At 56.4% G+C, this 27,561-nt stretch overlaps 1 protein-coding gene across 2 annotated transcripts in view; it reads left to right on the top strand.

Annotated features, from left to right (window-relative positions):
• The first annotated feature begins 674 nt into the window (after window positions 1-674).
• The window catches only part of P3H2 (prolyl 3-hydroxylase 2), a 94,279-nt gene continuing 67,392 nt past the window's right edge, over window positions 675-27,561 (top strand). The window contains exon 1 of one of the 2 annotated variants that reach the window (XR_016443285.1): window positions 675-1,248. Coding sequence is in view for 1 of the 2 variants with exons in the window: in XM_090055339.1 (XP_089911465.1) it covers window positions 841-1,248 (408 nt within the window). In the remaining variant the exon portion in view is untranslated. The remainder of the gene's footprint in view (window positions 1,249-27,561) is intronic. The other variant, XM_090055339.1, reaches the window with a different exon arrangement.

Raw genomic sequence — 27,561 nt, 5'->3', positions numbered from 1 at the left:
TACATCCACGCCGTGTGTTCGGTTGCACACCCCGATGCCCCGCACGGTCCCCTATACATCCACGCCGCGTGTTGGGTTGCACACCCCGACGCCCCGCACGGTCCCCTATACATCCACGAGGTGTGTTGCGTTGCACACCCCCGACGCCCCGCACGGTCCCCTATACATCCACGCCGCGTGTTGGGTTGCACACCCCGATGCCCTGCACAGTCCCCTATACATCCACGCCGCGTGTTGCGTTGCACACCCCGATGCCCCGCACGGTCCCCTATACATCCACGCCGCGTGTTCACTTGCACACCCCGACGCCCCGCACGGTCCCCTATACATCCACGCCGCGTGTTCACTTGCACACCCCGATGCCCCGCACGGTCCCCTATACATGCACACCACATGTTTGGTTGCACACCCCGACGCCCCGCACGGTCCCCTATACATCCACGCCGCGTGTTGCGTTGCACACCCCGATGCCCCGCACGGTCCCCTATACCTCCACGCCGCGTGTTGCGTTGCACACCCCGATGCCCCGCACGGTCCCCTATACATCCACGCCGCGTGTTGGGTTGCACACCCCGACGCCCCGCACGGTCCCCTATACATCCACGAGGTGTGTTGCGTTGCACACCCCCGACCCCCGCACACGCACACGGACGCGGCGTGCTGCGTGGCCCCCCCGGCCCCCCGCAGGGCGCGGACTCAGGCCGGGGCCGACGCGGGCGCGCGCTCGGAGGAAGCGGAGACGAATCCGCCCCCCGCCCCCCCCCCCCCCGCGGGCGCGGTTTAAGCGCGGCGGCGGCGCGGGGGGGGCGGCAGTGCGGCGCATGGCAGCGTAGCGGCGCGATGGCCCCCGCGGGGCTGGCGCTGCTGGCGGCGGTGCTGGCGGGCTGCGGGTGCTGCGCGGGCGGCTGCGCGGAGCCCTACGACGCGCTGTACGCGCGCGGGGTGCGCGCCTTCCAGGCGCGGGACTACGCGGGCGCGGCGCGCTGGCTGGAGCGGGCGCTGGGCGCGCAGCGGCGGGCGCGGGCGGCGCGGCGCGGGTGCCGCGTGGGCTGCGGGGCGCGCGAGCCGCTGGCGCCGGCGGGCGGGGAGCTGCGCGCCTGGGGCTCGGTGCTGCGCCGCGCCGCCTGCCTGCGCGCCTGCGAGCGCCGCGCCCTGCGCCCCGCCGCCCGGCCCCGCGCCGCCGCCGACGTGCGCGCCGACTTCCAGCGCCGCCTGCCCTACAGCTACCTGCAGCGCGCCTACATCCAGGTGAGCCCCCCGCTTCCTCCCCCCCCCCCCCCCCGGGCGCGCACCCGTCCGGAGCCCTGCCCCCCCCCCGTCTTCCTCCCTCCCCTCCCCCCTCCGGGCGCGCACCCGTCCGGAGCCCTGTCCCCCCCCCCCCGCTTCCTCCCCTCCCCCCCCCCCCGGGCGCGCACCCGTCCGGGGCCCTGCCCCCCCCCCCGCCTTCCTCCCTCCCCTCCCCCCTCCGGGCGCGCACCCGTCCGGGGCCCTGTCCCCCCCCCCCCCGCCTTCCTCCCCTCCCCTCCCCTCCGGGCGCGCACCCGTCCGGGGCCCTGTCCCCCTTCCGCCCCCTCCCCCCTCCCCCCCCCTCCGGGCATGCACCCGTCCGGGGCCCTGCCCCCCTTCCGCCCCCTCCCCCCTCCCCCCCCTCCGGGCATGCACCCGTCCGGGGCCCTGCCCCCCTTCCGCCCCCTCCCCCCTCCTCCTCCTCCGGGCATGCACCCCGTCCGGAGCCCTGTCCCCCCCCCCCCCGCCTTCCTCCCTCCCCTCCCCCCTCCGGGCGCGCACCCGTCCGGAGCCCTGTCCCCCCCCCCCCCGCCTTCCTCCCCTCCTCCTCCCCCGGGCATGCACCCCGTCCGGAGCCCTGCCCCCCCCCCCGTCTTCCTCCCTCCCCTCCCCCCTCCGGGCGCGCACCCCGTTCGGAGCCCTGTCCCGGCCCCCCTCCCCCCTCCTCCGGGCATGCACCCCGTCCGGAGCCCTGTCCCCCCCCCCCCCCGCCTTCCTCCCCCCCCTCCCCCGGGCATGCACCCCGTCCGGAGCCCTGTCCCCTCCCCCCCCCCCCCCCCCGCCTTCCTCCTCCTCTGGGCGTGCTTCATCCCGAGCCTGCCCGCCACCCGCAGCCTGAGCGCCCTTGCCCTGCCCTCCGTGCCCCCCACAGCAGCTCCCGCAGGCGGGGGTGGAGGGGAAGCTGTGGTCAGATCGCCCCCCCCCCCCCCCCAGCCTGTACCCATGACAAGGAACAGTCAAGTAGAGCCCCTCACTAGAAAAGTCCCTACAGTCCAAGGATGTTTGAAAGGGCGATGGAGCGGGTGGGTCCTCGTGCAACTTGTTGCCATCGGGGTTGCAGCTCGCTGTGGTTGTGCACCGCAGATTTCATAGACATCGGGGCTGGAAGGGACCTCGGGAGATCATCGAGTCCAGCCCCCCGCCCAAAGGGCAGGAAGTCAGCTGGGGTCACAGGATCCCAGCAAGATAAGCATCCAGTTTGCTCTTGAAGGTGTTCAATGTAGGTGCTTGAACCACCTCCGCTGGCAGACTGCTCCAGACCTTGGGGGCTTGGACAGTAAAGAAATTCTTCCTTATGTCCAGCCTGAAACGGTCTTGCAGGAGTTTGTGACCGTTCGACCTCGTCATCCCTCGGGGCGCTCTGGTGAACAGACGTTCCCCCAGATCCTGGTGGTCACCCCTGATAAGCTTATAGGTGGCCATCAGATCACCTCTGAGCCTGCGCTTTTCCAGGCTAAAGAGTCCCATGGCTCTCAGCCTGTCATCGTAAGGTCTGTTTTCCTGACCTCTGATCCTGCGCGTGGCTCTCCTCTGGACTCTCTCAAGCTTCTCCACATCCTTTTTGAGTTGTGGAGCCCAAAACTGGACGCAGGACTCCAGCTGCGGCCTCACCAAGGCTGAGTACAAGGGGAGAACGACGTCCCGGGATTTGCTCGAGAAGCATCTATGGATGCACGCCAGCGTTTTGGTCGCTTTACTAGCCGCAGCATCGCATTGCAGGTTCATGTTCATGTTGTGGTCAGTGATGAGTTGTGTGAGCTGAGGACTCTTGACCTCGGCACACAATGAAAGTGCCTCTGCCCGACTGGCAGTGAAAGCGGGAGGGAGGAGGGCTGACGGACTCACGGTGCTTGGAGACCAAAAATACCCCACTGCCTTTGCCAGGCAGCACGTTGCACAGCTCAGACATCACTAGCAGGGGGATCTTCCCTGGGTGTGCGTGCACACGTGTGAGAGAGACACGGGGGTACGTGCTGGTATCGTCCCCTCCGCGCCTGGCTCGCTGGTGACACAAGATGCTTTGCTGGGCATGGCCGAATCGGGGTTTCCTGGTTCTCACCCCCAAGTACCATTGATTGTTGGATGACGGTGCCTCGGGGAGCGTGCTTATTCAGGCTTATTCACCCTGGGCGAGTGCAGCCTCGTTCGGTGCCGTGTGTGCAGCCGTCACCCTCTCGTGGCTTTCCTAGCTGTTGCTATTGAAACCATGCTGTGCCAAGGTTTAAAACAGTGCTGGGATGTTCGCTCTGGACCGCGTCCTTATTTCACTGCATGCAGGGCCTGGCAGTTAGGACCGGCCGGCGTTGGGCTGGAGGCCCGCCTGCGGCTTGGCGGCCACGCTTCTGCCCAAATCTGTCACCGGGCGGAGAAGGGAGCCGCAGTCCTCGAGGGCGCGGCGGCTTCTCACGGATCGCGGGCTGCAAATGCTTGTCCCTGGGGTTAAGGCCCTACTGGAAATCATATTGCTGAGTTGTCTGCACTTCCCTTCTGGGTTTGTCCCGTGTTGGCTCTGGTTTGGGCAGCTGGAAACACAAAGGAAAAGGCACGAAGGAGGTGAAGCATCCTCGTGCATGGAGAGGACAGCCCTCACGAACAAGACCAGCGCAGGACCCCCTAACAGGGGTCCCTTGACGTCAGTGGCACCCTAGACCTTGGTCCGGCTTCAAACCAGCCGGCTGCAAGGCCAGCGGGATATTGCACGCCTGCGCCTGGGCCGGGGTTTTACAGCCCCTGCCGAGAAGGCCTTTCCCCACTCTCGCGTAACGGTGCATGTCCTCAGGCTCGGCACGAAGGTTCGAGTTTCAGCCCCTGCTGTCAGGGAATGGATTTCTACTTTTTCCCCCTTTGGAGGCAGCTGTTCTCATTTGGATTGCAAAGCACCCTGTTGCCAGAGCCTTTCTCGCGCTTCGCTGGTTGGGGCCTGGCGAGCCAGGGCGTCCTGCGTCGTCCTTTCTCGGCAGATGTGTTGCTGGAGGAAAGACTCTCTCTGCCTAAGGATGCTCTGGGATAAGTTGCTCCAGGCCAAAGACGTAGCCAGGCCAAGTGTGATCTATTCTGCTTGCAGAGGGAGGTCGGGACACGGGTTTTATCTGCAGTTATACTGAATGGGAGCTCAGCCCGTCCCGCCGGCATCCCCCTCTGTTGCACGTCGCTTTGCTGCCCCGGGATGCCTCTGCCCCGGGCTTCACCGAGGGGGTGGTTCACGTCTGTCCTGCCCGCTACTGCCTGCAGTCTCCCTTTCTGCTGAGTCCTTTTCCTGGCTTCTAGATGAGCTGAGCCCGCCTGCAGCTCCCGCTGGCTTCCCTCTGCCCAGCCCTGCCCTTGTACTGCAACCGTGCCACAGAGGTGGGCAGGCTGCGCCCAAACCCCCTTGGCTAAGCGGGTCTTCCTCTCTCATTTGGCACCTATGCTGCCAGCTCTTCACTCCTGCGCATCGGCCAGTCTCCTCGTGCCTCTGCAGAGCAAGGGTTGCTATTTATTTTCCTTCCGCCCGGGCAGCTGCGAAGCCCCCTGTGTGCTTTTAAGCCTTGGAGCTGGGCCTTGCATTGGGCTGCTTGACCCCTGCTTGGCTTTTCCACACCAGAAAGGAAATGAGGAGGTGAAATATCCATCCTACGGTGTGTCCTGTCCCCTTTGCATGGCTGGGGTGGGTGGGTGGGTGGGTGGGAGGCTGCTGGGGGACTCGGCTTGATTTCCTGCTGTGCTTTGCCGGCAGCCGTGGATGTCGTTTTGCATTTTCAGCGAGGAGCAGCGGTGTGGAATGTGCTCTGGACGCCCACTCCTGACCTCTTGCCTGCTTCTTCCTTTCTCGGGAGGGGAAGAACATATCCCCTCGGGAGGCAAGGACAAAACATGGAATAAATAACAGCTTACGAGGCTTGGCGCTCAGACAGCCCTTTGAAAGAGGCAGGGCCATGTAAAGGCCAGCTAATCCCTGGTGCATCGCGGCGAGGTGGGAGGAGGGGGTGCCACCCTTCCTGTTTCGAGTCGGGGCCCCTGGGGCTTTGCCGCCAGGCGCAAGCAATGCCAGGGAAGCGTGCAATCCAGATCCAGAAGCATGGGGTCTGTTATGCTGCAGCAGACCCTTAGGTTGGGCTGTCTGTGCTGCTCGGATCCAGAATCGCTCTGGATTCACACCCGTATAAGTGAGAACCCCTGCAGGACATCATTGGGGGAAACCAGTCTGGAATAAAAAAGGCTTTCTGGTGCCCGCTGCTGCAGGTGACTGGGCTCTTTCTGCAGTTCGAGATGGTCCCACGGCAAAGGCAAGGGGCTAACAGCGGATCACCCGCCCTTGCTGGGCTGGAGCTGTTCACTCTGCTGCAGTCGCATTCATCTGCCTGGTTCCTTGCGTGATTTTCTTTGTCTTCCTCAATTTTTTGAAGGACAAATGGGGAGGGAGGGAAGAGCAACTGGCATGGGCGTGGATGGGGGGAATTCTTCTAATGCACTGAGGTTTAAAAGGGATGTATTTGGCAGCCACGTTGGTCTGAGACAAAAAAGAAAATGCAAAAAAAATGCAGAACTCTGGGTTCAGAAATGATACCGTTTATTAGACCAGCCAGGAAATTGCAATATCGATCGATTGATCTATCTTTCTATCTATAGAGAGATATAGCTATAGATAGATCGATAGATAGATGTGTGTGTGTGTGTGTACATAGAGAGAGATCTTTTTTCTGCAAACTTTCGGGGTCAAACGTCCTTCATCAGGCTCTGGGAAAATTTAAAGATCGTAAAAAGTCCCCATAGGTAGGGAATAAACTTCATTTTTGCACAAGAGGGAGCTGGAGATGGGAATCTGTCCCTTTGGGTCCATGAGAGTGTCTTTGTGCGTGTCACTCTCCGGGACTTTTGACCATCTTTAATTATCCCAGAGCCTGATGAAGGGTGTTTGAGCCTGAAAGCTTGCAGAAAAAGAGATGATGTCTTTCTGCGATTTCCTAGCTGGTCTAATAAAAGGTATCATTTCTGAGCCCGGAGCGCTAGATTTCTGCATGTCGGGGGTTGAAAAGAGAGGCAAAGTAGCCTGTCATTGGTGTGGATGCATCTTGCTGGCGCTCCCGTCACACCAGCAGAGTCCCGCGCTGGCCTCGTACCCTGCTGCGTCTCTGCTGGGCTTTGGCAGGAGCGGGCTGCTGGCAGGCTGGCATTTCATCTGAGTGTGCCTGCCACGGCACTGTGGCCATTTGTGTTGAACGTTGCCTGGAGGCTGAAGCCCCTTGCCCTTTTCCACGCTGCTCGGCAAGGCAGGGCGGTAGGAACGGGAAGCCACATCTGGCACGACGGCGCTCGCTGGCTGCTGAATCGGGAGCCGTGTTGCAACTTGCTGTGGACATTGTGCCTGCGAACAGTACGACTGAGCGGAGCCCCCTCCTCTCCCGGCGCTGGCTCCCAGGAGTCAACAGCAGCCCCCGGCCAAAAATAACAAGCCTCCTCCTGGAGAAGGGGCTCTGTCTATCGGTCACACAGTCGCTCCTTCTCTCCTAGCCCGCTGCATGCAGCCCTTGCCCTGGGTTTTCTTTTCCTCCCATGCACCTCCAAGTCCCCTGATTTTTACTTGCATGATCTGTTTCCGTCCTGGTTCGAAGCTCCCCGAGCGCTTGGCTATTTTTTTTTTTTTTTTTTCTCAGTGCCTGTCGCTGAACGTGTGCCTGTGCCCACGGCCTCTTCTCTTCGAGCATCTTCTTTTGGTGCATCGCAGGCAATGCCAGGCAAGCGTGCCATGCAGATCCAGGAGGACGGGGGCTGCTACGCTGCAGCAGGCCCTTGGGTTGCTGCTCTGATCCAGAGTCGCTCCTGGTTCATGCTGGTATAAACAAGAACCCCGGCAGGATGTAGGTGGGGGAAGCCAGTCTGGAATAGGAGGCCAGGCTGGATTATCAACCTTTAATCTGCCACCGCCATCTGACTTTAAGGAGCGGGAGCTAACTGGAGAACGGTCAGGCTCAAAATACTCTCGAACAAATGCCCTTACTCCCCCGTGTAGGTCATAAACAGAAACCGCTTTAACATCTAACTGGCTTTCACTTTTTAGGTTTCCTTTCTGCATTTCCCTTGATTGGGGCATACTGGCTTAACTCTCTTTATGGTTAATATTACCTTCTAGAGGACCTGTGTTCACATAAGGCACCAACATTTAGGTCCTCTCTGTACTGGAGTGTGAGGGATGCTTATAAATCTAGCCGGTGCCTTTGGAGGTCACTGAAAATAATGCAAACTTCTGTACTGATCACGAGTTTTGCTGCAAATCTTGTTTTTACAGACACTGCCTTTGACCTCCCAGCAGCTTTCCCCGGTGTAGTCCTCCTCCCTTATGGGTGCTGGTGTTGAGGAGTTCATGACCCCTTGCAGGGCTGTTCCCAAAGACACAGAGTCGCTGTCAGTCTCAAAATTTATTCAGCATGCTGGGCACCCTGAGCAAGCTCAGAGGCCCCGAATAAAACTGTTAGAGGCAATTTATAGTTTACAGACAAGATGCGCGCACAGGTGGGAATTTTCCACTGTGAAAGAAAATAAGATATCAGGTCAGTGTGAGAAAACTCTTAATTATTTCAAAACTGGTTTTTGGCTACATGTTTGTTTTGAAACATTAACTAATAGGGAGGAAAACTAAATCTTTGCTTACTTCAGACTTCAACGTGAATAGGATTTGGTCATTGCAGAGCCTTATCAGCCTGTCCTTGGAGGCTGAGTCTGCTTTATAGTTAACTTCTACACTATTACTTATGGTCTTGTTAGTAAATTTCTACACTGGGACCGTCAGGAACAGGCAGGGCTGCTGCTTTGTCCCCGTATTGCCCAGCACTCTTCCCACAGGGGTTTTAACCCCCTGCGCAGACATTCATCCTGATGGGGAGGGGTGGGAAACTGAGGCCTGGAGCGATGCGGGGACTTGCCGAAGGCCGTGTAACAAGACAGCTGTCTGCAGTCAAAGCCTGACGTTCCCACGCCGGCTCTGCCGATGCGAAAATGCAAGAGGGAGGTAGGAAGTGTATCGCTTGTAAAACCCATGGGCCTCAAAGCCTCCCTTTCCATCCGTCAGTAGCACTGAACTGGGGCCTGAAGCTGATGGCTTGCAGTCCTTAACGGTCCCCTGGCACCGGGTGCAAGCCGGGAGGATCTTCGCTACGGCGCGTCTTCCAACTTCCTTCCTTCTCATGCAATTACACCCTGTCTGCCTACGCTCCAGGATGCAGGATGGCACCGGGGCATGCCTTTCTCTCGCCGTGGTGCAAAGCTGGAACATCTGCGGACACCGGGGACTGGCTTGGGATTTGCACGGTGGTGAACGTCCAGCTTGCACGGCTTCCCTTAGATTTTCCTTCCTTTCCTGCCTAGTGCAGCATCGCCGCGTGTTGCAGCCAGCTGCGGGGCTCCACTCCCGGGCCCGTATCAGCAGGATGTGGAGAGAGTTCAGGATCGGTGCGTGACCACAGTGTCAACACGGTGCCCGGGTAACATGCTGATAACGCATTCCTGAGCACAAAAGTATTGCTGTAGCCGCAGGAAGAGGCTGGCCTCGGGAGAGCTGCTTGCTTTTGCAGCCGCGTTGCTAATGGCATGGGGTAGCAGGAGGAAAAGCAAATGCATGCGTGACTGCAGCTGCCCGGACATATTTCTCACAAGTGTCACCACCTGCCATGCCGTTTGCAAACCCTGCCCGTCTTGTTCTCCTTCAACTCGCGCCCCGTGTGCCTCCGTTTCCCCAAGATGGAAATGGAAAGCCCTGGCCGTAATGACGACAGCAACGTCTTTCATCCACACGCCTGATTTCACTTGGATGCTGAATAAATAAATAGAGGAGTTCTTGGAAAAATCTCTGCATTTAGCTCGGCTAAGGTTGCATGCCTCGGCCTCACCCCCAGGGTAAACTTCCCAGTGGTCAGGGAGGTTAAAGTGACTGTGGTACAAAAATAAACCCATCTGCAAGGGATGAAAGCACTGAGGCTTGTTCATGGGTTTTGCAAACATTGGCTCGGGCCAGGGGCTGCCCCGAGAGCCGGGTCTGGGTCCGTGAGCTTGCCCTGGGTAGCTCCATGCTGGAGGAGCAGTAGTATTTCGTTAGTCTAATACAAGATCTCACGTCCACCCGACGAACCTCGCCTGCCGGTAAAGGGAGTGAGGGTGACGTGTCTTGGACCTGGGAACTCGTTGTTTCCCTGCAGACTGGCTGCAGCATGGGCAACGGCAGGGAAAAGTTAAAGAAAACCAAGTCAATGCTCCAATCCCTAACCAAAAATGAATTTTGGGTCCAGCTTCTCAACCTTGTTGACGAAGTTGGGACCCATCCAAGAGCCGGAAGCTGGAGCTAAACTAGCAAGAAGGCCCGGGGTCGGCACAGTGAGCGTGGGAAGCTTTGGAATAACTTAACAAAGATTGTGGTGGCTTCTCCATCCACCGGCAAGTATTGCCTCCAATCCTGGACATCTTTCTAGGGGATTTGCTGTGGCCAAGTGGCTCTTGGGCTTTTCGAACCAGCGCTCTGTCCTCTCTGTCCACTCGATTACCATCCATGCACCCTTCGCAGGAAACTCTTCTTAAAAAGGTGGAGAGAGCACGGCTCCATCTGTGGCTGTCCAGATGGGGAGCACCGTTTGGTTCTTCCCGTCCATCGCAGCTTGATGCATGAAGTTGAGACTGAGATGAAGGGGTTCGCACGCCTCTGCCCTCATTCCCTTCCGGTTTATTAGTTGCAGCGTGGATAGCTGAGAGCAGACTTCAGGCAGAAAGCAGGGTAGATTTGCACCTTGTAGGCTAACCAAAGTAAATGCACACATACGCACTATGTATATGTGTGTGTCTGCGTATGCGTGTCTATAGCACAAGCTCTCGTGAGTTGAAGCTCGCTTCATCAGACGCCGCAGGGAGGCCAGTCTGGGTTTTTCTTTCATGCCTTAATGCTTTAGGTGCCCCCGAGCGCCGATCCCACGGTGGCTGATACGGCTCCATGGAGTCACCGGAGATCCCGGCGCAAGGATGCGACTAAGGGCTCAACAGACTCCATCCGAGCAGCTGCTTAAACAGCCTGGCTTCAGGCTTCCTGCAGCAGCCTCCTGGGGTTAGTGAGGACGGAGCAGGAGCCCACGTCGCACCCGGCCTTCCACTGCCCTTTGCACCCTGCTTTCCTGCTGCCTCCTCTCTTCCCCCTCCACAAACAGCTCTTGCCGGATCTTCTTGTGCAGCTTTTGCCTCTAAAGCACCTTGCCCGTGACGTCTGCTTTCAGGGTGCTGCCCTGTGTCCGCATTCAGTGCTTTCTTTTTAACTTTTGCTGTGAATTTTGTATTGGTTTCCACCATGCTAGCAGGTTGCATTTGGGGGCAAGCTTGATGACGATCCTAAACCGGCTCTGGCCCCTGGTGCCTGCAGTCTCTTGCTTTGGAGTTGAAGTGGGATTACTTTACGGTGCATGTTTGCCGTCCGCGGGGAACGGTAGGGGAGCGTGATAAAGAAGAGCCAAATCGCTGGCTCAGCTCTTTGCTGCTCCTGCGATAAGGCCAAGCTCGAGGCAGCACCGGGCGTCTGGGTCATAGGAGCTTGGCTTGTTTGTTCATCTCTGCTTCAGACTGAATTAAAAATTCATCAGCTCGCTGAGACCTGTTGCTGAATGAGAGGGGGACACGGGGCCGAAAGAGGCCTCTCAGGCCATCGACCCCATTTGCTGGTAACCTTTGATCTGGTCCAACCCCCTCCATGCCCTCCACCGTGCCACGCTAAGTTGGGGCTGGTCCTGCCGTGAGCAGGAGGTTGGACTAGATCTCTTCCAGCCCAAGGCATGCTTACGTTAATAATAATTTTCCGCTGCACACTTGTTAAGGCATTCCCCATCCTCGTACCTATTGTACTTCGTTGCCGCTCATTGCCATGGCAAAATTGTGCGGCATGCGTGTTCATTTCTAATGGCACACTTTTGTGCCGCGACACGCTGGTTGGGAAGTACTGGACCAGATGTGGCTTCCCGAGGTCCCTTCCCACCCTTGTTTTATCTGATTCGATGGTGCTACAACGGAAGTCCCCCTTCCTCTCCCCGTGACAGCCTGTGTCAGCCTGGATTGGGGAGAAAAAATCCTTCCTGACTCCGAACGAGAAGTCGCTTTGACCTCGAGCAGAAGAACAAGACCCAGCTGCCCCCGATCAGACCTCCCACCACTAGCCATGGCTGATATCTGATGCTCCAAGAGGTGGGGACGTGCGGTACCCAAGTGGTGTGCACATCGCTTCATCTCCACGGGGCCGGCTTCTGATTTCAGTGACTCCACAAAGTCTGTGCAGCTCCCTAGATGTGACGCCGGGAGACTGAAATCCCAAAATGGTGTTTGGTCTTGAAGCAGCAGTAAAGATTGCAGGCTGAAAAGGCTTCAAAGAGCCTTGGGTGACTTGGCTAATAGGAGAAAAATTGCCTGAGAAGCCCCAGGGCTGCAACGGGTTTTTCCACCCTCCTTTCCATAGCTACCGGCCTCTTCAGCAGGCCCTCCACAGCTGATGCCAAGGGCCAGGGATTTAGCCACTGAATAATTATAGCAACAGAAATAGCCTCCACACCCCACCCTTTCCTTCCCACATGCTCCCTCCGATCCCAGCTCATAAATGTCCTTTTCTCCTTCCTTGGATGGGAAGCAAACCCCACACGTTCTAGCTAGAGCGTATAGCAGATCTTGGCCGCGGCCCATCCCGTCTGGAGGCCAAGCATAGTCTTGTTGCTTCTTGTTCATTTGCAAAGAGGGAAATGAGGTCTTCTGGGGCTGAATGAAAGGGTGCACGTGCATGCCCAGCTGGCAGGGGACCAGGGCGCTGCCTGCCCCTAGCCCCGAGTGGGCTGCGGTGCACGCCCCACTGCTACCCCACCCTGGCAGCACGTCGGTGAACGTCCAGGGTGAGGCTCAGCAGCCTGTCCTGCCCCAGCTCAGCTCCCCACATCAAAGCTTAATCTTGACTGATAGCAGGCATGCCTGAGCGAACGGGGCTGGGGGGGCATGCAGCTGGCTTCCTTAGCACGATGGGTCTCCGGGCAGGCGGCGAGCTTTGAAGTTGCAGCAGGCGTGGGCAGGCAGAGCGTATATCATGGTGTGCAAGCTGCATTTTGGAGGAAAAAATGTGGAAGTGGGGAGGGGAAGCACATTCAGGGTCCAGAAAGAGGTGACAAAGTAACACCCAGCTGCCGTGTTTCAATCGGGGCCTGATTGTGGCACCAGAGGTGGGTTTCTCGCCTGCACGGCTTGCTTTTCTGCTGGGACTGAACTTCCCAGCTCCTGCCGAAGGCTGGGTGCTCAGCACTTGGAGATTAGGCTGGATCATCTGAGCGTTTGGCTCCCAGGTTTTAAAGACCTGCTTCCCTTGCGCTATCCACCTTGGAGTGTCACCTCTGCTTGCCCATCCCTGAATGTCCCCTGGGAGGGGAGCGGTGCTTTATTGGGTAGATAGCCAAGCACATGTCTGCACTAAGGGAGGTTTGATGATCAAGGGAGACTTCCCCTCATGCTTTCCTGCACGGTTGTTGGCTTGGCCTCGTGGTGGGTGAGGGTACCAGGGGCAGCGTGGCCGCTCCGGCTCAGGACTCAGTCTAGACTAGACATCCAAGGAGCGCTCAGCTTCTCAGGTGGGCTTCGCAGCCTGTGCTGAGATGGGCATGGTCACATCTAGTGGCACTGGAGCTGCAGGGTTTACAGTTAGCCTGGGTGCATCCCTGCCTCTAAAAATTGACCCAGGGCCACTTTTTCTAAGCCCTGGAAAGAAGACTGGGTTGGATGCCAAGGGACAGACTTGGGCTCTGAACTGTGCCTGGAAGGTCTTGGACCCAACGCAACCTTCATCTGTGGAGCTTGAAGAGGCCAGGAGTGCAGCACGAATTGGCCGGTCGTGGGGCAGTTGGAAGCACCGTGCATGACGAAGAAAGTGGGGAGGGAGCTGTGCACCCTCCTGCCCCGAGCCATTTGAGGTCAGATGCAGGCAGGGGAGGGGGGTCTAACTGATCACGGTGCTTCCGGTTGCAGCATTTCAGGTGGCACGAGCAGCCCAGAGCAGAAATGTCTCCGGAGGGTCTATGCTGAGCTGCTCGGGGTGATGCTGCGGACAAATTGCTGCTCTTCTCAGTGCGGTCGGTTAGCCGGTTTCATCAAGGCTGCTGCCATTGCACAGGCTCACGTGCAATCCTGGTCCCTCCTGGCACCTGTATTGGGACAGAGCAGAGCCCTCTCCGGGCAGCGTTGCTTCACTCCTGGATCAGAGACACCAGCTTGGTTTTACTAGTCAGGAGTGGAGACGCCGCTACTCCATGGTCCCTCGCATGGTCTTTCTGCATTGCATCCTGTCCTCTCCCACCCTTGCAACTCGCCCGCTCCCCAAGACACTGCAAATTATTATAGGATTGTAGGGAAAAGGGAGAAAAAATGGTTATTTCTGCTTTTTTTTTTTTTGCTCCAGTTCTGCCCTCCTCCAGGTTTTGATGCTCGCTGCAATTCTGCATAAGGCAAGACCCTGAGCCTACCCGGTGCCCTGCATGCACTGGGGCCATGTGCATGCAGTTGTCCACTCCATTCAATGTGGGGGGTGGGCAGTATCATTGGTGCCTTGTGGGCTGGTCCCATAGCTCTGAGACTCCCCTATGCAGTGCCAATAAGCTGAAATTCCCAGTTCAAGACACTGGATGAACTCTCTCTTGTGTCCAGACCTAATCCCATCCCTTCCCAAAAGGGAAAAGCCTTCCAGATATTTGCAGAAGCTCTTGCTGAGGCTGCCCTGGGGAGTGAGTGGAGCCTGCTGGATGGTGGCCAGAGAGCTCCATGTACAGGGTGGTCCATGCCAAGGTCCCGCCAGCTCTGAGCACCCACGTCCTGAGATCCTCTCTCCCCTTGGGAGCACTCATGACTGCTGCTGCGGAGATGTCCCAGTCTTAATAAGCCTTAAAGCCAAAGTGGCAGCTAGCACATTTCAGTCCGAGATCATTGTCCCTTTCCGAGCTGCAAGATACACGGAAGATAACCAGGTTCAACAGGGCTGTGAATCAGCCCAGTCTTACCCTTCCCTCTTTGGTTTTTGGGCGCACTGAGTTTATTCCCCTGGGGCAATGGAGAACCCCACAGTACCCTAAATTTGTGCAGATGCACCACGGGGGATGCAGAAGTACCGTGCATTTGTGCAGATGCACCATGTATTTATATACCTGCCGGATCCATCCCTTCTTGCTGAGAAGACCCTCATAAACATCACTAGGGGAACATAGGAACTGTGATAATTTTATTTTTAAGGGTCGAATTGCAGCACAGGCTGTGCACTGCAGTAGAGGGCAAGAGACTGAGTATTTAAAACAATGTTTTTTTAAACAGTCTTGAATGGAGCCCTTTTTTGTGCTGCTTGCAAAGCTTCCTGGTGATGCCCATGGTTTGGGCTCCCTTCTGCAGCCTGGTGTGAGCCCACCCTCCCAGTAGCGTGCCAGCTGCAGGGAGTATTGCCATCAGACTGTGTGCAAGGCAAGAGTTCATTTGTGAGCACGATCCTGCGTTTTGAAGTTCGGGAAGCCGTCGAGCTGCTCGGTGCTAGGCTTGGAGGCGGGCAGGGGGGTGGGGGCTCTCACTGCATCAGGATGATGCTTCGGCAGACCCCGGCAGGCTGCACGTTTATCCCGCCGCTCGCTTCCCGGGAATGGCAGCCAATTTAGAGCGACTGACAGCCTGTCCGTGTCAAAGCTATGCTATTGTAGCTGGGGGGTGAAGAAACGACAGCGTGCTGGGTGGAAATGTCCGTGCGACTTGATCCGGTATAGATCTCCAGGGGCACCGGTTCAGCGCCTGGTATGTGTCTGGTATAAACAGCTCCAGATGTGGGGAAGGTTGTCCCTGTCTAAACACTTATGCTTAATGATGGGAGCTGGAGAGTTAGCAGGGAACGGGGGAAACCTCCTCCCTCTGGCTGGGGGCAGGAAGGGGAGATGCTCTCGCTGGCCCCGAGAGCAAACGCTTGCAGGGTGGCAGGGCTGGGAATGAAGTGGGTGCAAGGTCTGGCGTTGCTCCCAGCTCCTCACTGTCTGCCTGGTTTTGAAGACCCAGGTAGACCAAGCCTTGTCTGGGATGATGGAGTTGGGGCTGGTCCTGCTTGGAGCAAGGGCTTGGACTGGATGTGACCCCCCCAAGCTCACTTCAACCCTCATTGCCTGTGACTATAAGGAGGTGAGTGCTGGGGGCTGCAGCTCCAACCCCAGCTGCACTTCCAAGCACTTGCATGGGTGGCAGGCTGAAGGCAGGGCAGGACTGTTGTCCTCACTTGAGACGTGTGACCTGATTGCCCGCCCCCCCACCCCAGTTTTAATGCTTGCTTGGGGCCTGCGGTTCTCGGCCCCCCTGGGCGGGAGCTCTCGCCTGCTGCCCTCCCCATAAGCAGAGGTTTCCTGGCTGCCTTCGACTGGCAGCTCCTCCACAAAGCAAGACGTGAGTGGGCCTGAGTCTGTTAACGCTGTGACTTGGTGGTTCATTACTTTGTGGTCCATTACCCAGTTTCTTTTAAACTCTCCACTGCGCAGGTGTTAACAACCCTCTCCTGGTTTTTTGATGGTGGTAACCTTCCACTAATCAACCTATCATTTCCAGTGCAATTCAGCTATCTGTTCCCTGCTCCTCCTCTTCTGCAGCCCTGCAGACTGGTTTTCCCTCTAGCTAGAAACAGCAACTCCGGTGTGGAAATAACTGTCAGTGAAGCACTGGATGGCCTGGCAAGATGCACAAGCAAACTGAATTTTATGACCCTGAAAGAAAGGTGCATTTAATTCTGATCGTGAGCAGGCCTAATAAAAAGTGGTGCTTCTTCAGCCCGACGGAGGGGGTGTTTGTGCCTGAAAGCTTGGAAAGGAGATTTTTTCCCCAACTATTTGAGTCGGTCTAATAAAAGTTATCAGATTCACCCAAAGAACCTTGTCAGCTTAATAAAACAACATATTTTTTAGTGTGTGTGTGTATGTATGTATGTGTGTGTGTGTGTGTGTGTGTGTGTGTATATATATATATATGTTTGTTTGTTTGTTTGTTTGTTTGTTTGTTTGTTTGCCTAGTTTGTTGTGCTTTTAATACATCATGTCGTGCCATGTAATTCATTCTTCTTCACCAGTCCCACCTTGCTATATGGTGTGCTCCCAATATCCAGCACAGGCCACTGCTTCTGGCTTTGGCGTTGCCGAATCTTGCGGCAGGGCATCTCAGGAGATGCTGCGTGGTCTGCTCCTCCTGACAAACCCATTGGTTGGCTCATTTCCTGAGGTTGGTCCGTGATTGCATGAGGTTTCCCATAATGAATTAAGAGATGCGTAATGCACGCTCCGGTAAAGTTCGAGTCGTTTTTGCTTTGACGGTAGACTGAATCATCCAGCCTTAGGCTCCTAGTGTATTAGTGAAGCTTCTAGTGACTCTTTACCTGGAGAAGAAAGCAAGTTGTGTTATATGTGATGATGCACCACACCACCTGCACCCCGCTTTCCAAAATCCTAGCTCCACCCATGCCCCCAGCTGCTTTGGGGGTCCTGGCATGTGCTCGAGGATGGAGCCTGGAGGGCCGTGTCCCGCCGCTCTCGCGCAGGAGGCCCAGAGCGAGCCCCGTGACCCCGTCTCGGGCACTCCCGGGGCTCCGGAGATTGAGTTTGCTGGGGCCGCGACCATCGCTGAGGAGCCCTTCCCATCTGCAGGGGCTTGCTCCGCCTGGGTCCGAGACATCCAGCAAACCCTGCGCTGGAAGACGAGGTTATTCAGGGGGCTGTGTTTAACTCCTGCTCACTGTTATTTTAATCAGCAGACTCGGTGTCTGGGTCTATTTCTGGAGCCGGGCGCTGCAATGCTGCTAGATGACCGACTCGTGGGCACGCTTTGAAGCTTTCCGCCCGGGAGCGGAGGCAGGGGCATCGTGCGGGGCGTCCTCAGTGCATTTGCTTTGCGCCACGGGGAAACCTGCAGCGCTGAGCTCTGCTGCCCTCGGTGCTCGCACACGAGATAAGGAGCGAGGCCTCTTCCAGACGTACTATTTACATTCCTGGTTGGGAGTAAATGCGTACAGTGCTAATCTCCGGGGCCGGGGGGGGGGGTGGCAGCGATGGTTGCGATCCAAAAGAGGATGGTTGGCAAAAGCAGAAGGCGGAGCCGCCTTGCGAGCAGCTTAGGGAAATCTGTCCAGCTAAGCCTCGTTTATCCTAAAAACTCAAATGCACTTAGTTTTATTTGCCTTTAAAGCTGGAAGGAGCCAAAAGGCAGCCTGATTAACAGCCTGGCTGACAGCCGCGTCCTCGCTCGCGCTGGGGGATTTTTGCGAGCGTACGTTACGCTTGCCCAGAGAGGCCTGGAGCCAGGGGTCACGCGGGCTGGATTCTGCTCTGGCGCTCAGCTGTGCTGCGCACCTGCGGCTGCGAGCAAAACGTGGCCCAGTGCATCCAGCATCGCTTCCCGCAAGAAAAATGCTCAGGAGAGGCACGGGAAGGGCGAAGAAGGCTGCTTTCACCTGAAGCAAAGTGCCTCTAGCTTCCCCTGCCGTGCCCAGGGCTCTCTGGCTTTGCCCTGAGATTTGCAGAGCCCCTTCGGGTCCCTGCACTGGTAGCCTGGTCTTTCTGCTGCCCAGCCGGGAGGCTTTTGAAGTGAAGCCCCCGCTGCCAAGGTCTAGTCCAGGTTTCTGAGTCTCCTGAAGCCTGTGTGTAATTAATTCGGGAGGAAAATGGGGTGGAATCATAGAAAACGAGGGTTGACAGGACCTCAGGGGGTCACATCCAGCCCACCCTCCTGCTCCAAGCAGGACCAGCCCCAGCTACGTCATCCCAGCCAAGGCTTGTCTACCCCGGTCTTCAAATCCTCCAAGGACGAGGTGGGTAACCTCCCAGAGAGGTTACCTGCTTCTCTGGGGGGCCTGCTCCAGTGCTTCCCCACCCTCCTCGTGAGAGAGTTTTTCCTAATATCCAACCCCAACTCCCCTTGCTGCAGCTTGAGCCCATTGCTCCTTCTGTCACCTGCCCCCACTGAGACCAGCCCAGCTCCAGCCTCTGCAGCCTGGGAACAGGAGAGCGAGTGTCTCGAGGGAGATGTCTTCTCGTCTCGCTGTTGCTCAGGTTTCTGCTGGGTCCGGTCAGAGGCCTGCTGTCGACTTGCCATTTCCTTGCTGCAAAGCCGTTTGGTCGAGCTGAGCCCTGGTGTACCCCCCCCCCTTCCTGTGCCAGGCAGCTTGCTTTTGTGTTTCCGGAGCTCTCGCTTCACATTCCTGGCTTGCTTTCATCCCCCTGTCTCCCATCCCTGGTTCCTGTGTCAAACCTGCCGGGCCTGCTTGGCTCAGGCAGTCTCTGCCCCACCAGGGACCTGTGGCAGCAGCAGGAGAAGGATAGCACTAGGATGTCTTATTCTGCTCGGAGGTGAATAGGAAATGCAGCCAAAAAGAGGCAGGCCAGGGCTCCCTGACCTGCAGGAGATTCAGGTCTTCCGCCCGTGGCGATGGATCCTGTCGTGCCTCTTGCTGAGCTCTCGACTTCGAGCCATGAGGTGGGAAATTGTCCTGGAAAGCCTGGTGCGTCGGTCCCTTGTTTTATGCTGAGGCTAAGCCAGAGGTGTGGGAAGCATGCCGAGAGCAGGTGCGCCGATGTGCACGAAGATCCCCCCAAATCAGCTCGTTGCTGCAGGCGGCTCTTTGCGTGGGTGGGGGAAAAAGTCACTTGGAGCTGAAAACAAACGCATGGAACCAGGAGAAGAGATTTGTTCCCGCTCCAAAGACTTCGCAGGCTCAAATAGGCTGACGCAGCCTAGCGGCTTGCTCCGCGCGTGCCCGACTTGTCGGAGCGGCCGGCGGCTGCTCCCCGGTCACCAGGTGGGACGCGGCCCAAGTGCGTTGCCCAGCCCTGCCACCCCCCTGGTCCTGACTTGTTTCTGGAAGACCACTGCTGCTGTCTGGTTATTTCTGTCTGCGTGAAATAACCCTCAAGTTGGCAGGGCTGGAGCCAGGCACGGCCGACGAGGTTTGCAAGTCTGCGTTCGGATGATTTTTTTTTTTTTTGTCGTCCTTTGGGTTCAGTTTGCTAGGTTGACATCCCCAGACCTCCACCCCAGGCGGTGAGGCTCCCCTGAAGACAACAGGCAGGAGGAGGCAGAGCCGAGCAAACGCGAGCCGGTGGCTGCCTGCCCGTGCTCCTAAATTGCCTCTGCACCGAAGGGGAAGGCGGCGCCTGAGGTGCTGGTGCTGGACAAGGACCCTGCGGTTAAGCGCAGGGATTAATGCGAGCTGCTGTTTCCCTCTGGAAAGCACAGGCCATCCAACAGCTGGAGCAGGGAGAGCCGGGGCTTCGCATGAGCCAGCCGCGGCTTTGGAGGAGGGGTGTAAGCAGCTCTATAAAAGCAGGCTGGGGGTTTACCGTTTTGCACGGGAGGCTGCGTGTCCAGGCCCACGGGGCAGCTGGCGCGGGGCTGCCTCGGGGGAGAGCCCAGCGGCCAAGGGACTGGGCAGTTTCTGGCTCACACCTTGGCCTGTCATTGCAGCGAGCTGATCCCGAGATGCTTGAGAGGCAGCAGGCAGACACGGTTCTTCGAGTAAATCCAATAGCTTTTATTAGACCCGCTCAAATAGTTGGAAAAATAATTCCTTGCAAGCTTTCTATACCCCTGGGAGGCAGATGGCATTTTCCAAGCAGGGGAAGAGATTGTCCTGGCTCCAAAGAGGTTGCAGGCTCAAAGGCTGGCTGTGCACGCCCTCGGCTGCTAGCCTGTGGTGCGGCGTGACAGACGCAGTCCCCAGAGCAGGTCGCATTACATTTCGGCTTTTCCCAGCTCTTCCATTTGGGAGCGGGAAGATAGGAAGAATACCCCTAGGCCCACCGGCTGCCATAAAGCCTTGTGAAGAAAACCAGAGGCAAGGAGTTGGGACACGTGGGCTCTGGTCCTTGTTACCTGGGGCCATGTGGCAGGATGCTCCTCCGTGCCTCGGTTTACCTCGCTATCACCGCACAGCGTTTATCTCCAGCCAGGCTCTGTGAGCCGTAACTCGCATCGATTGTCTTGAGAGCGAACTGTTAATGATCCCGGCGGCCATGGCTTGCAGAGGCAGTACGCAGGGCTGGAGCGGGGTTCCCAGGCTGTTGAATCCAGTCTCCTGTGTTTGCAAGCAACCGCTTCCCCAAAGTGCCCGGAGAAGTATGCAGATTAATGAAGAGACACTGAGCAGCAGCAGGACAGGCTGATTATGGAAACAAGTGCTTCAGAGTCTGCCTCGGTGCATGGCTGATTAACAAAACATGGATTAACTGTTCTCCCCGGGAGAGCTGGGAACCGAGCAGCGGGCCTGACCGAAACCAGCCCGCTGACAGCTGTCACAGAGCAGCTGCACTTGTCCGTGGGCTGTGCAAGGCCTGCAAAGCCCAGTTTATTTCCTGACCACCTGCAGACAGGAGCTTGGGTGCCGCGCCTGGGGCATTGCCTTCCCTCCTCGGGCATCCAGCACAAGTCCTCTGCCCTGGAGCAAGGCTCCAAATTCAGTGCAAGGTGCATTTGTTCTCAGTCCTTTTGTTTTACCTCTGAGTGCATGGCCTGGGGCCGGGTGGTGCTCCTACCTGCACACACCAAGCCCAGGAGCGAGGCCACCAGGCGAGGATGCGCCACGGCCCTTGCAAGCACGCTGACGGCAGGCATTGCAAAAGCAATAGCGGGGTCTCAAGACAGCGGCATCACCTCCTTGCTCAGTTTGGAGCAGGGGAGTAAGGCCACGATCCTGTTTCATGCTGGGGCTCCTCTGTCAGTGGTAGCACCTTGCACCCCACCTGCAAGGCTCATAGGAAAGTCGTCTGGAAGGGCCCTCGGGAGCTGACGTCTAGTCTAGCATCTGCTCAAGGCAGGACCATCCCTGGCTAAACCAGCCCAGCTATGTGTCCATCCAACCTGCCCTTGAAAACTTCCAGGGATGGAGAGCCTGTCCTAATGCCTGACCATCCTCCTAGCCAATCACTTCCTCCTAATCACCCACCTAAATTTCCCCAGCTGCAGCTTGAGGCCATTGCTCCCAGTCTCGTCCCATGTAGCCAGAGAGAAAAGCCCAGCTCCATCCTCTCTGCAGTCACCCCTCAGGGATTTGAAGACTGTCGCCAAATCCCCCCTCTGTCTTCTCAAATACCCCCAGTTCTTTCAGCCTTTTCATATCAGCCCTGCTTCTCAGGTCCCTAATCATGTTTGCTGCTTTGCACCAGTCTCTCTCCAAACTTTCTACATCCTCCTTCAAATGTGGAGCCCAAAGCTGGACACGGTCCTCAGGGTGGATCTGACACAGGGCAACCCCTTCTCTCTCCTTGTGCAAGGACTGGATCGGAACAGCTCAACTGGCACATGGCATCACAGACCATAGGGTGGGAAGGGACCTCCGGAGGTCACATCTAGTCCAAGGCGAGACCAGCCCCAGCTACATCAGCCCAGACAAAGCTTTGACTCCTCCAGGGATGCAAAGGCCGGTCTGGTGGAGTGAATACCTGCCGGCTGGACCAGTTTGGAGGCCAGATCCCTAGCTTTAAGTGTCTGGGACGCACCTCAGGCTCGTGGAGGTGCAAGCAGCGTGCCTCGAGGGGGGCAAAGCCAGCGCTCCGACAGCAGGCAGCCCTGCCATTCGTTGCTGGCAGGGGAAGGTCCTTGCAGCAGCTCCCAAGCACAGGGTTGCTCTATGCCGGAGCACATCAGATGTGTTTTCTTTTTATCAGCAAAGTGCTTGTTTGACCAGCTGCTGCCGGGAGGTCTTGCTGCATCTCCATCTCCAGGCCTTTCTTGTGATCAGTAGATAATCGCCTGTGGCAGAAGGAGCTGGTTCGGGGCATCTCCCCCTGGTAACCCCACCGAGGTCAGGATTTCACACCTTTTTATTTTTATTTTGGGGGGGGAATGGACCTGAATAAGCACAAATGTTTAGTGCGATGTTTCTCAGCCAGGGTGCCTTGAGATCCTTTCGGGGTGCTGCAGGCAGTGCAAACACCTTGCACAAGAGAAACCCAGCGATTTCAAGCAGGCATTCACGGTGTTAAGAGTGTCCTGGCCTGTTGGGGTCTTTGTGCAACAGAAGAATTGCCCTGTTACTTTTCTGCAATTAAAAATCAAGTGGAAACTAAGACTTCCTATATTTTCTGAGGGGTATTTTGAGTCTGTGAGGGGTGCCTTGAAACCTCAGAGGTCGAGACCCACTGGTTTGGCAGATTGCTGCTTCTGGACTTTGCCGCACGGTGCTTACCATGTGCCTCAAATTAGACATGCTTTTCCCTGGACGTTTCTCCAGCTCTGGAAATGCACCTCGGCCCTGCACCTCTTCTAGGCAGGGATCCTGTACCACCCTTTAATCTTAAATTCATTGCACCTTTTCGTGTGGCTTGAACACTCCCACGCTCACCTGCACCTTTGAACTTAACTTGCTACAGAAATAGAAATGCATGAAACCACCATTCCCCTGCTGCATGCAAGCCCCGTGCTATGTAGCCCAGTGTTTAATTTGGGGAAGTTCAGCATCTTTCACACAAACAGTCTAAGAAATATCCCCGTCGATCCCATTCACACAATCTTGCAGAGTCCCCGGCTGGCGGAGGACTTGGCCGGGTTCACGAGTCTGCGTGTCTTAGCGTTTCCTTCTTCCTCAACATTTGCTGCGGTCCCAAGGGGCATGAAGTCATTTGTTTGAGTTGCCCTCCTGCTGTACGCTGATGTTAATGAATGGTAGGAAACAAGACCCTGAGTGTGAGCAGTCCGGCCATGTGTTTGAGCGATACGTGTTCGCTTGCACATCCGTGTGGGTAACTGGAGCGCTGGGTTTGAAGACCTCTCCATCGGGCTATTGAATAACTTTGGGCTCTTGGAGTAGATGCTTCGCATTCCTTCCAGTCTGAATTGTGTAAGCCCCTCTCATGACCTCATTAACCACGGAAAAGCAGCTTGCATTTCCCCACAAAGCTCGGGATTCATCTCTCCCCTCCTACGTGAAGCCCCAGCCTAAGTCGAGAGGAGGAAGCCAGGCTTGCACGGGGGCAGGGGTGGAAGCCTTGCTAAAGCCGCAGCGTGGCTTTGCCTTGCCCACACCTGTATCCATGCAGCTTTGCTGGGGGTGGACCGTATTCCTGTATCGCTACCATCACCCATAGCATACCCAAAGCTTTTTTTTAGGGGAGCCTTTAAAAAAGTTAGCACCAGAGCCAGATTTTCAGAGCTCCTTCTCCATTGTTTCCAAGCCTTAAATCATCCGCTTGCCTGGCTGCTCCTCTCTTTTTCTCTTTTCTGAATTTATTCTCCCGCAAATCCGTGGAGACTCGGAGTTCCTTCATAGTTAGACACTGTTAGGTTTAATGAGGGACCGCTGACCCTATCAATTAGAGACTCTCTTTTATAATCACTCCTGCAGCGGCTGGTAACACTGCCCAGGACAGAGGCTAAGAGCCTGAAAGCTTTTTTTTTTTCTTCCCTCTCCTTCTTTAGCCTATTTGTCTCTGTGGAAGCCCCCTTACATGGAGCGAGAGGGTTTGTGCACAACAGCTGAATACCAAACTGCTGTGTATGCACCATGCATTTCGCAAAGAAACACTCATGTTGGATTAATGGCTTTCAAGGACTTTAATAAGTCTTTTACATCTGGATTTCCTTTTAGTGAGGGGTTTAGCTTGCATAAGATGAAGCACAAATCAGTGTTCAGGGCTCTGGAAAGAGTTGTTTCCACCGTGCTAGCTTAGCCAAGCCATTGTGAGGGGCTGGTGCTGGGAGCTGCTCTGTGCTTTCTTTGGTGGACTTCCTCGAAACGTATCCCGGCCTCTGCAGGATCAGGGCCTTAATGTGTTCGGGGTTTCATCTTCCTGAGTAAGCCTCGGGCTTTTATCCTGCACTGCTGAGGGCAGCAGGAAAACACCCGTTGACCCGAGTGCTGGTTGGGTTCTTGGGCAGAGCATCAGGAAAACTCAGCTGAGTTATGACCAGGCTGCACCCTGGCCGTCTATTTGAATGTCAAAGCACAATGGGCGTGTGATGCCTCTGCTACGTTTCCAGTTACACGACCTGCGCTGTGTCATATGCACAGAATGATAGAAAATTCAGGCTGGCAGGGGCCTCAGGAGGTCACATCTAGTGCAACCCCCAGCTCCAAGCAGGACCAGCCCCCGCTACATCATCCCAGCCAAGGCTTTGTCTAGCCAGGTCTTAAACACCTCCAAGGATGGAGACTCCACCGCCTCTCTGGGTGACCTGGTCTAGTGCTTCACCACCCTCCTCAGGAGAAAGTTTTTCCTAATATCCAACCTCAACTTCCCTTGCTGCAGCTTGAGCCCATTGCTCCTTCTGTCATCTGCCCCCACTGAGACCAGCCCAGCTCCATCCTCTTTGCAGCCCCCCTGCAGGGAGGTGACGGCTGCTATTCAATCCTCCTCGGTCTTCTCTTCTCCAGACTCAATCAGCCCATTCCCCCCAGCCTCTCCTCACCAGTCCTGTCCCCCAGCCCCACAACCATTGTCATTGCCCTCCGCTGGACTCTCTCCAACCTGTCCACATCCTTTCTGCAGTGGGGGCCCACAGCTGGACACAGGACTCCAGATGTGGCCTCCCCAGTCCCAAACAGAGGGGACAATCACTTCCCTCGATCTACTGTCATCGCTCGTACCCATGCAGCCCAGGATGCCGGTCGCCTTCTTGGCAACAAGGGTGCACTGCTGGATCATATCCATCTTACTGTCCATGGTCACCCCGGGTCCTTTTCTGCAGAGTTGCTGCTTAGCATCCTGCCGTATGCACGTTCACTCACTCTGTCGACTTCAGGTTTCTTAGTTAGACCCTTATAAAGCAAATGGAGTGGTGTCCTCTGCTCACCCGCACATATAAAGTCCCCCCTAGCTTCTGCAAATACTGTCGTGGCTGCTGTGGGAAACTGCCAGCTAGCTGGATGGATTATTCTGGATTTTGAGCAAAGCTCCCAATGCTGACGCCAGGGTATAACGTTTATTAAAAGTCTCTGTTTCCTCTGTGCAGGATCTGTTAATCATGCTCTTTGCAGCTTAGAGCGGTGGGGCAGTAATTGGGAGGGGGGGAATACCTGATTTATTTGTTCAGTTTGGCACGATGCTGTCAGAACGGAGCAGGCAGCAATGGTCTGTATTCATATTAAGTAAGAAAAGGAGCTTGGAGAGTGTGTATTGTAGGAGGGCTGTCAGAAGGCTATCTCAGTGACAACGCCCATTTCACAGCATTTTCTTTTGCATAGGAGTGAGGCATGTAGCCTTTTTCCAGGCTAATGCATTTCCCGCTGAGCCAGTGTTGACCTTTCTTGTCTGCAAGCAGCCAGGAGACATGCAAGAAGCACCAGATTCATAAGCTTCATGGGATAGAGGATCTAGTCCTTTCACCCCTGCAGTGTTTGGCTCACCTGGGTGGTTTAAACGACATTTCACATCCCAAGTGGACCAGTGCAGACTCTCCTGCTAGGACAGCAGCGGTTGCATGCATCCAGGCATAAGCTATGGGCAGACTGCACTCTTAACAGTGGAAGATGCAAAAAGCTGGGGTTGAATACAAAGGGCACAACAGGCTAAAAAGCAGCGGACATAAGTCTCCCTTATGCATCCACTGCTGGAAATGTGCATTCGGTGTGGGAAACAGATCATAAGAGGCCCAAATAAATGTGTAGCCCGGTGTGCTTTGGTTGAAAGAAATTGTAGGGTGGGGTGTGAGAGCAAACAGAGCACTTTGAAGAGCTAGGCTGGCTCCGGGGAGGCCTGTGCCCACCCACGGCGGAGGGGTTTTCCACTCGGGGATGAGCGAGCTTTCTCCTTTTAGCTCTGCATGTTTGCCCTGGACTGAGTGTGACGCAGCGAGCGTGACTCACTTGCAGCGTGGGCAGACGCGACCTCCCCTCCGTCACGATCACACTGGGCTGTGACCACTTATGGGGGGCAGTGACTCACCCGTCGACCTCCTGTCCTGCCGACAGGACTTGCATTGAATTTCTGAGCAGATGCTGGGATGGGATTTTTACAATCCCTTGGCGTTGGCCTGGCTCTCCTTTCCTGGGAGCCAGTGGGAGGTTTGCTCTCCTCTTGGAGCTAGCCAGACCAAGCGGTCGTTCAAAACCCCCAGTCTGGATCTCCGCTGGATGGTGAATTGCCCCCTCCTGTGCCAGGCGTGGGGGGCACTATGTGGGCCGTTGCCTCTCCACCAGCTGCCGTGCTCCACAAGCCCGCAGGAAAACCACGTTAGATTGCTAAATCGGGAAGGCAGATTATATTTAGCTTCCTTGCACCACAACTGCGCATTTTTTTCAAGGGGAGGAGTAGGGTCCAAACTGACCACCGGCACGCGTGTTACCCACCAATTATTTGCTCGGTCAAATGATTGCTAATCCAGAGCTCCTTGAAGGTGGAGACTGGTGGGGTTTCGGGGACGTCTGAGTTTCCCTACCCTTGCCTCTGCCAGTGCTTCCAGGCCAGATGGGGAGGTGGATGAACCGACTCATCACCAGATGTTTTGTATGGAGACGGCATGTATTTATCCAGCTGCAGGGGCCTGGTCGTTCCCATGAGACCTCGGGCGTCTTATCGAGGAGTCCAGCTTTGGGAAGATGTCATTTGGACTCTCCCAGCTGTCCCCAGCTGCTCAGTCCAGTGGTTTTTCAACCTTTTTGGTTAGGCTCCTACATTCATCTTTAAACAGCTCAAGAAAAGTCCCGGCGTTCAGGGGCTCCAGGCACCCAGAGCTCCCATTAACTTCTCCCACAGGTGACTTAGAAAATGTTGGTATTGCTGCCCAAGAGAAAGGACTCTGTATTCCTGGCCCTGATGTTCCCCAGTCCATATTCCCCAACCTCATCAGGCCACGGACGCTGATCCCAAAGCAAGCCCTCTCTCTCGGGCAGCAATACCAACATTTTCTAAGTCGCCGGTGAGTGAAGTTAATGGGAGCTCTGTGTGCCTGGAGCCCCTGAACGCCGGGACTTTTCTTGAGCTGTTTAAAGATGGATGTCGGAGCTTTAGATTTAACCTGCTGTGAGAAATTTTGGAGAGTGTGGCAGACCTGTCGCCCCCACCCCCCTGGCTCCAATCCTCTATTGAAAGGTGACTTAAAGAGTTGTGGGGGACTGAAACGACTTTGTGGAAAGGCGACAAGGCAGGCATCGGAAGAGCCTTGCATTTTGACTGCCATCCAGGACTGGGGTGGCTTGAAGAAGAGGAGCAGAGCTTCTTTCACGGCTTCAATTAGAAGCGACTGGCCTGGAGCGGAGCCTGGAAAGTTGCAGAGATTCTTGCGGTTTGGTACACACATCCTTCATCTGGCTGTCAGGCCCTCAAGGAA

This window comes from Crocodylus siamensis, chromosome 6 (genome assembly GCF_052110815.1).
Source record: "Crocodylus siamensis isolate JL-2025a chromosome 6, ASM5211081v1, whole genome shotgun sequence".
In the NCBI taxonomy this organism is placed as follows: Eukaryota; Metazoa; Chordata; order Crocodylia; family Crocodylidae; genus Crocodylus; species Crocodylus siamensis.
This window is presented reverse-complemented; position numbering and strand designations above follow the sequence as displayed.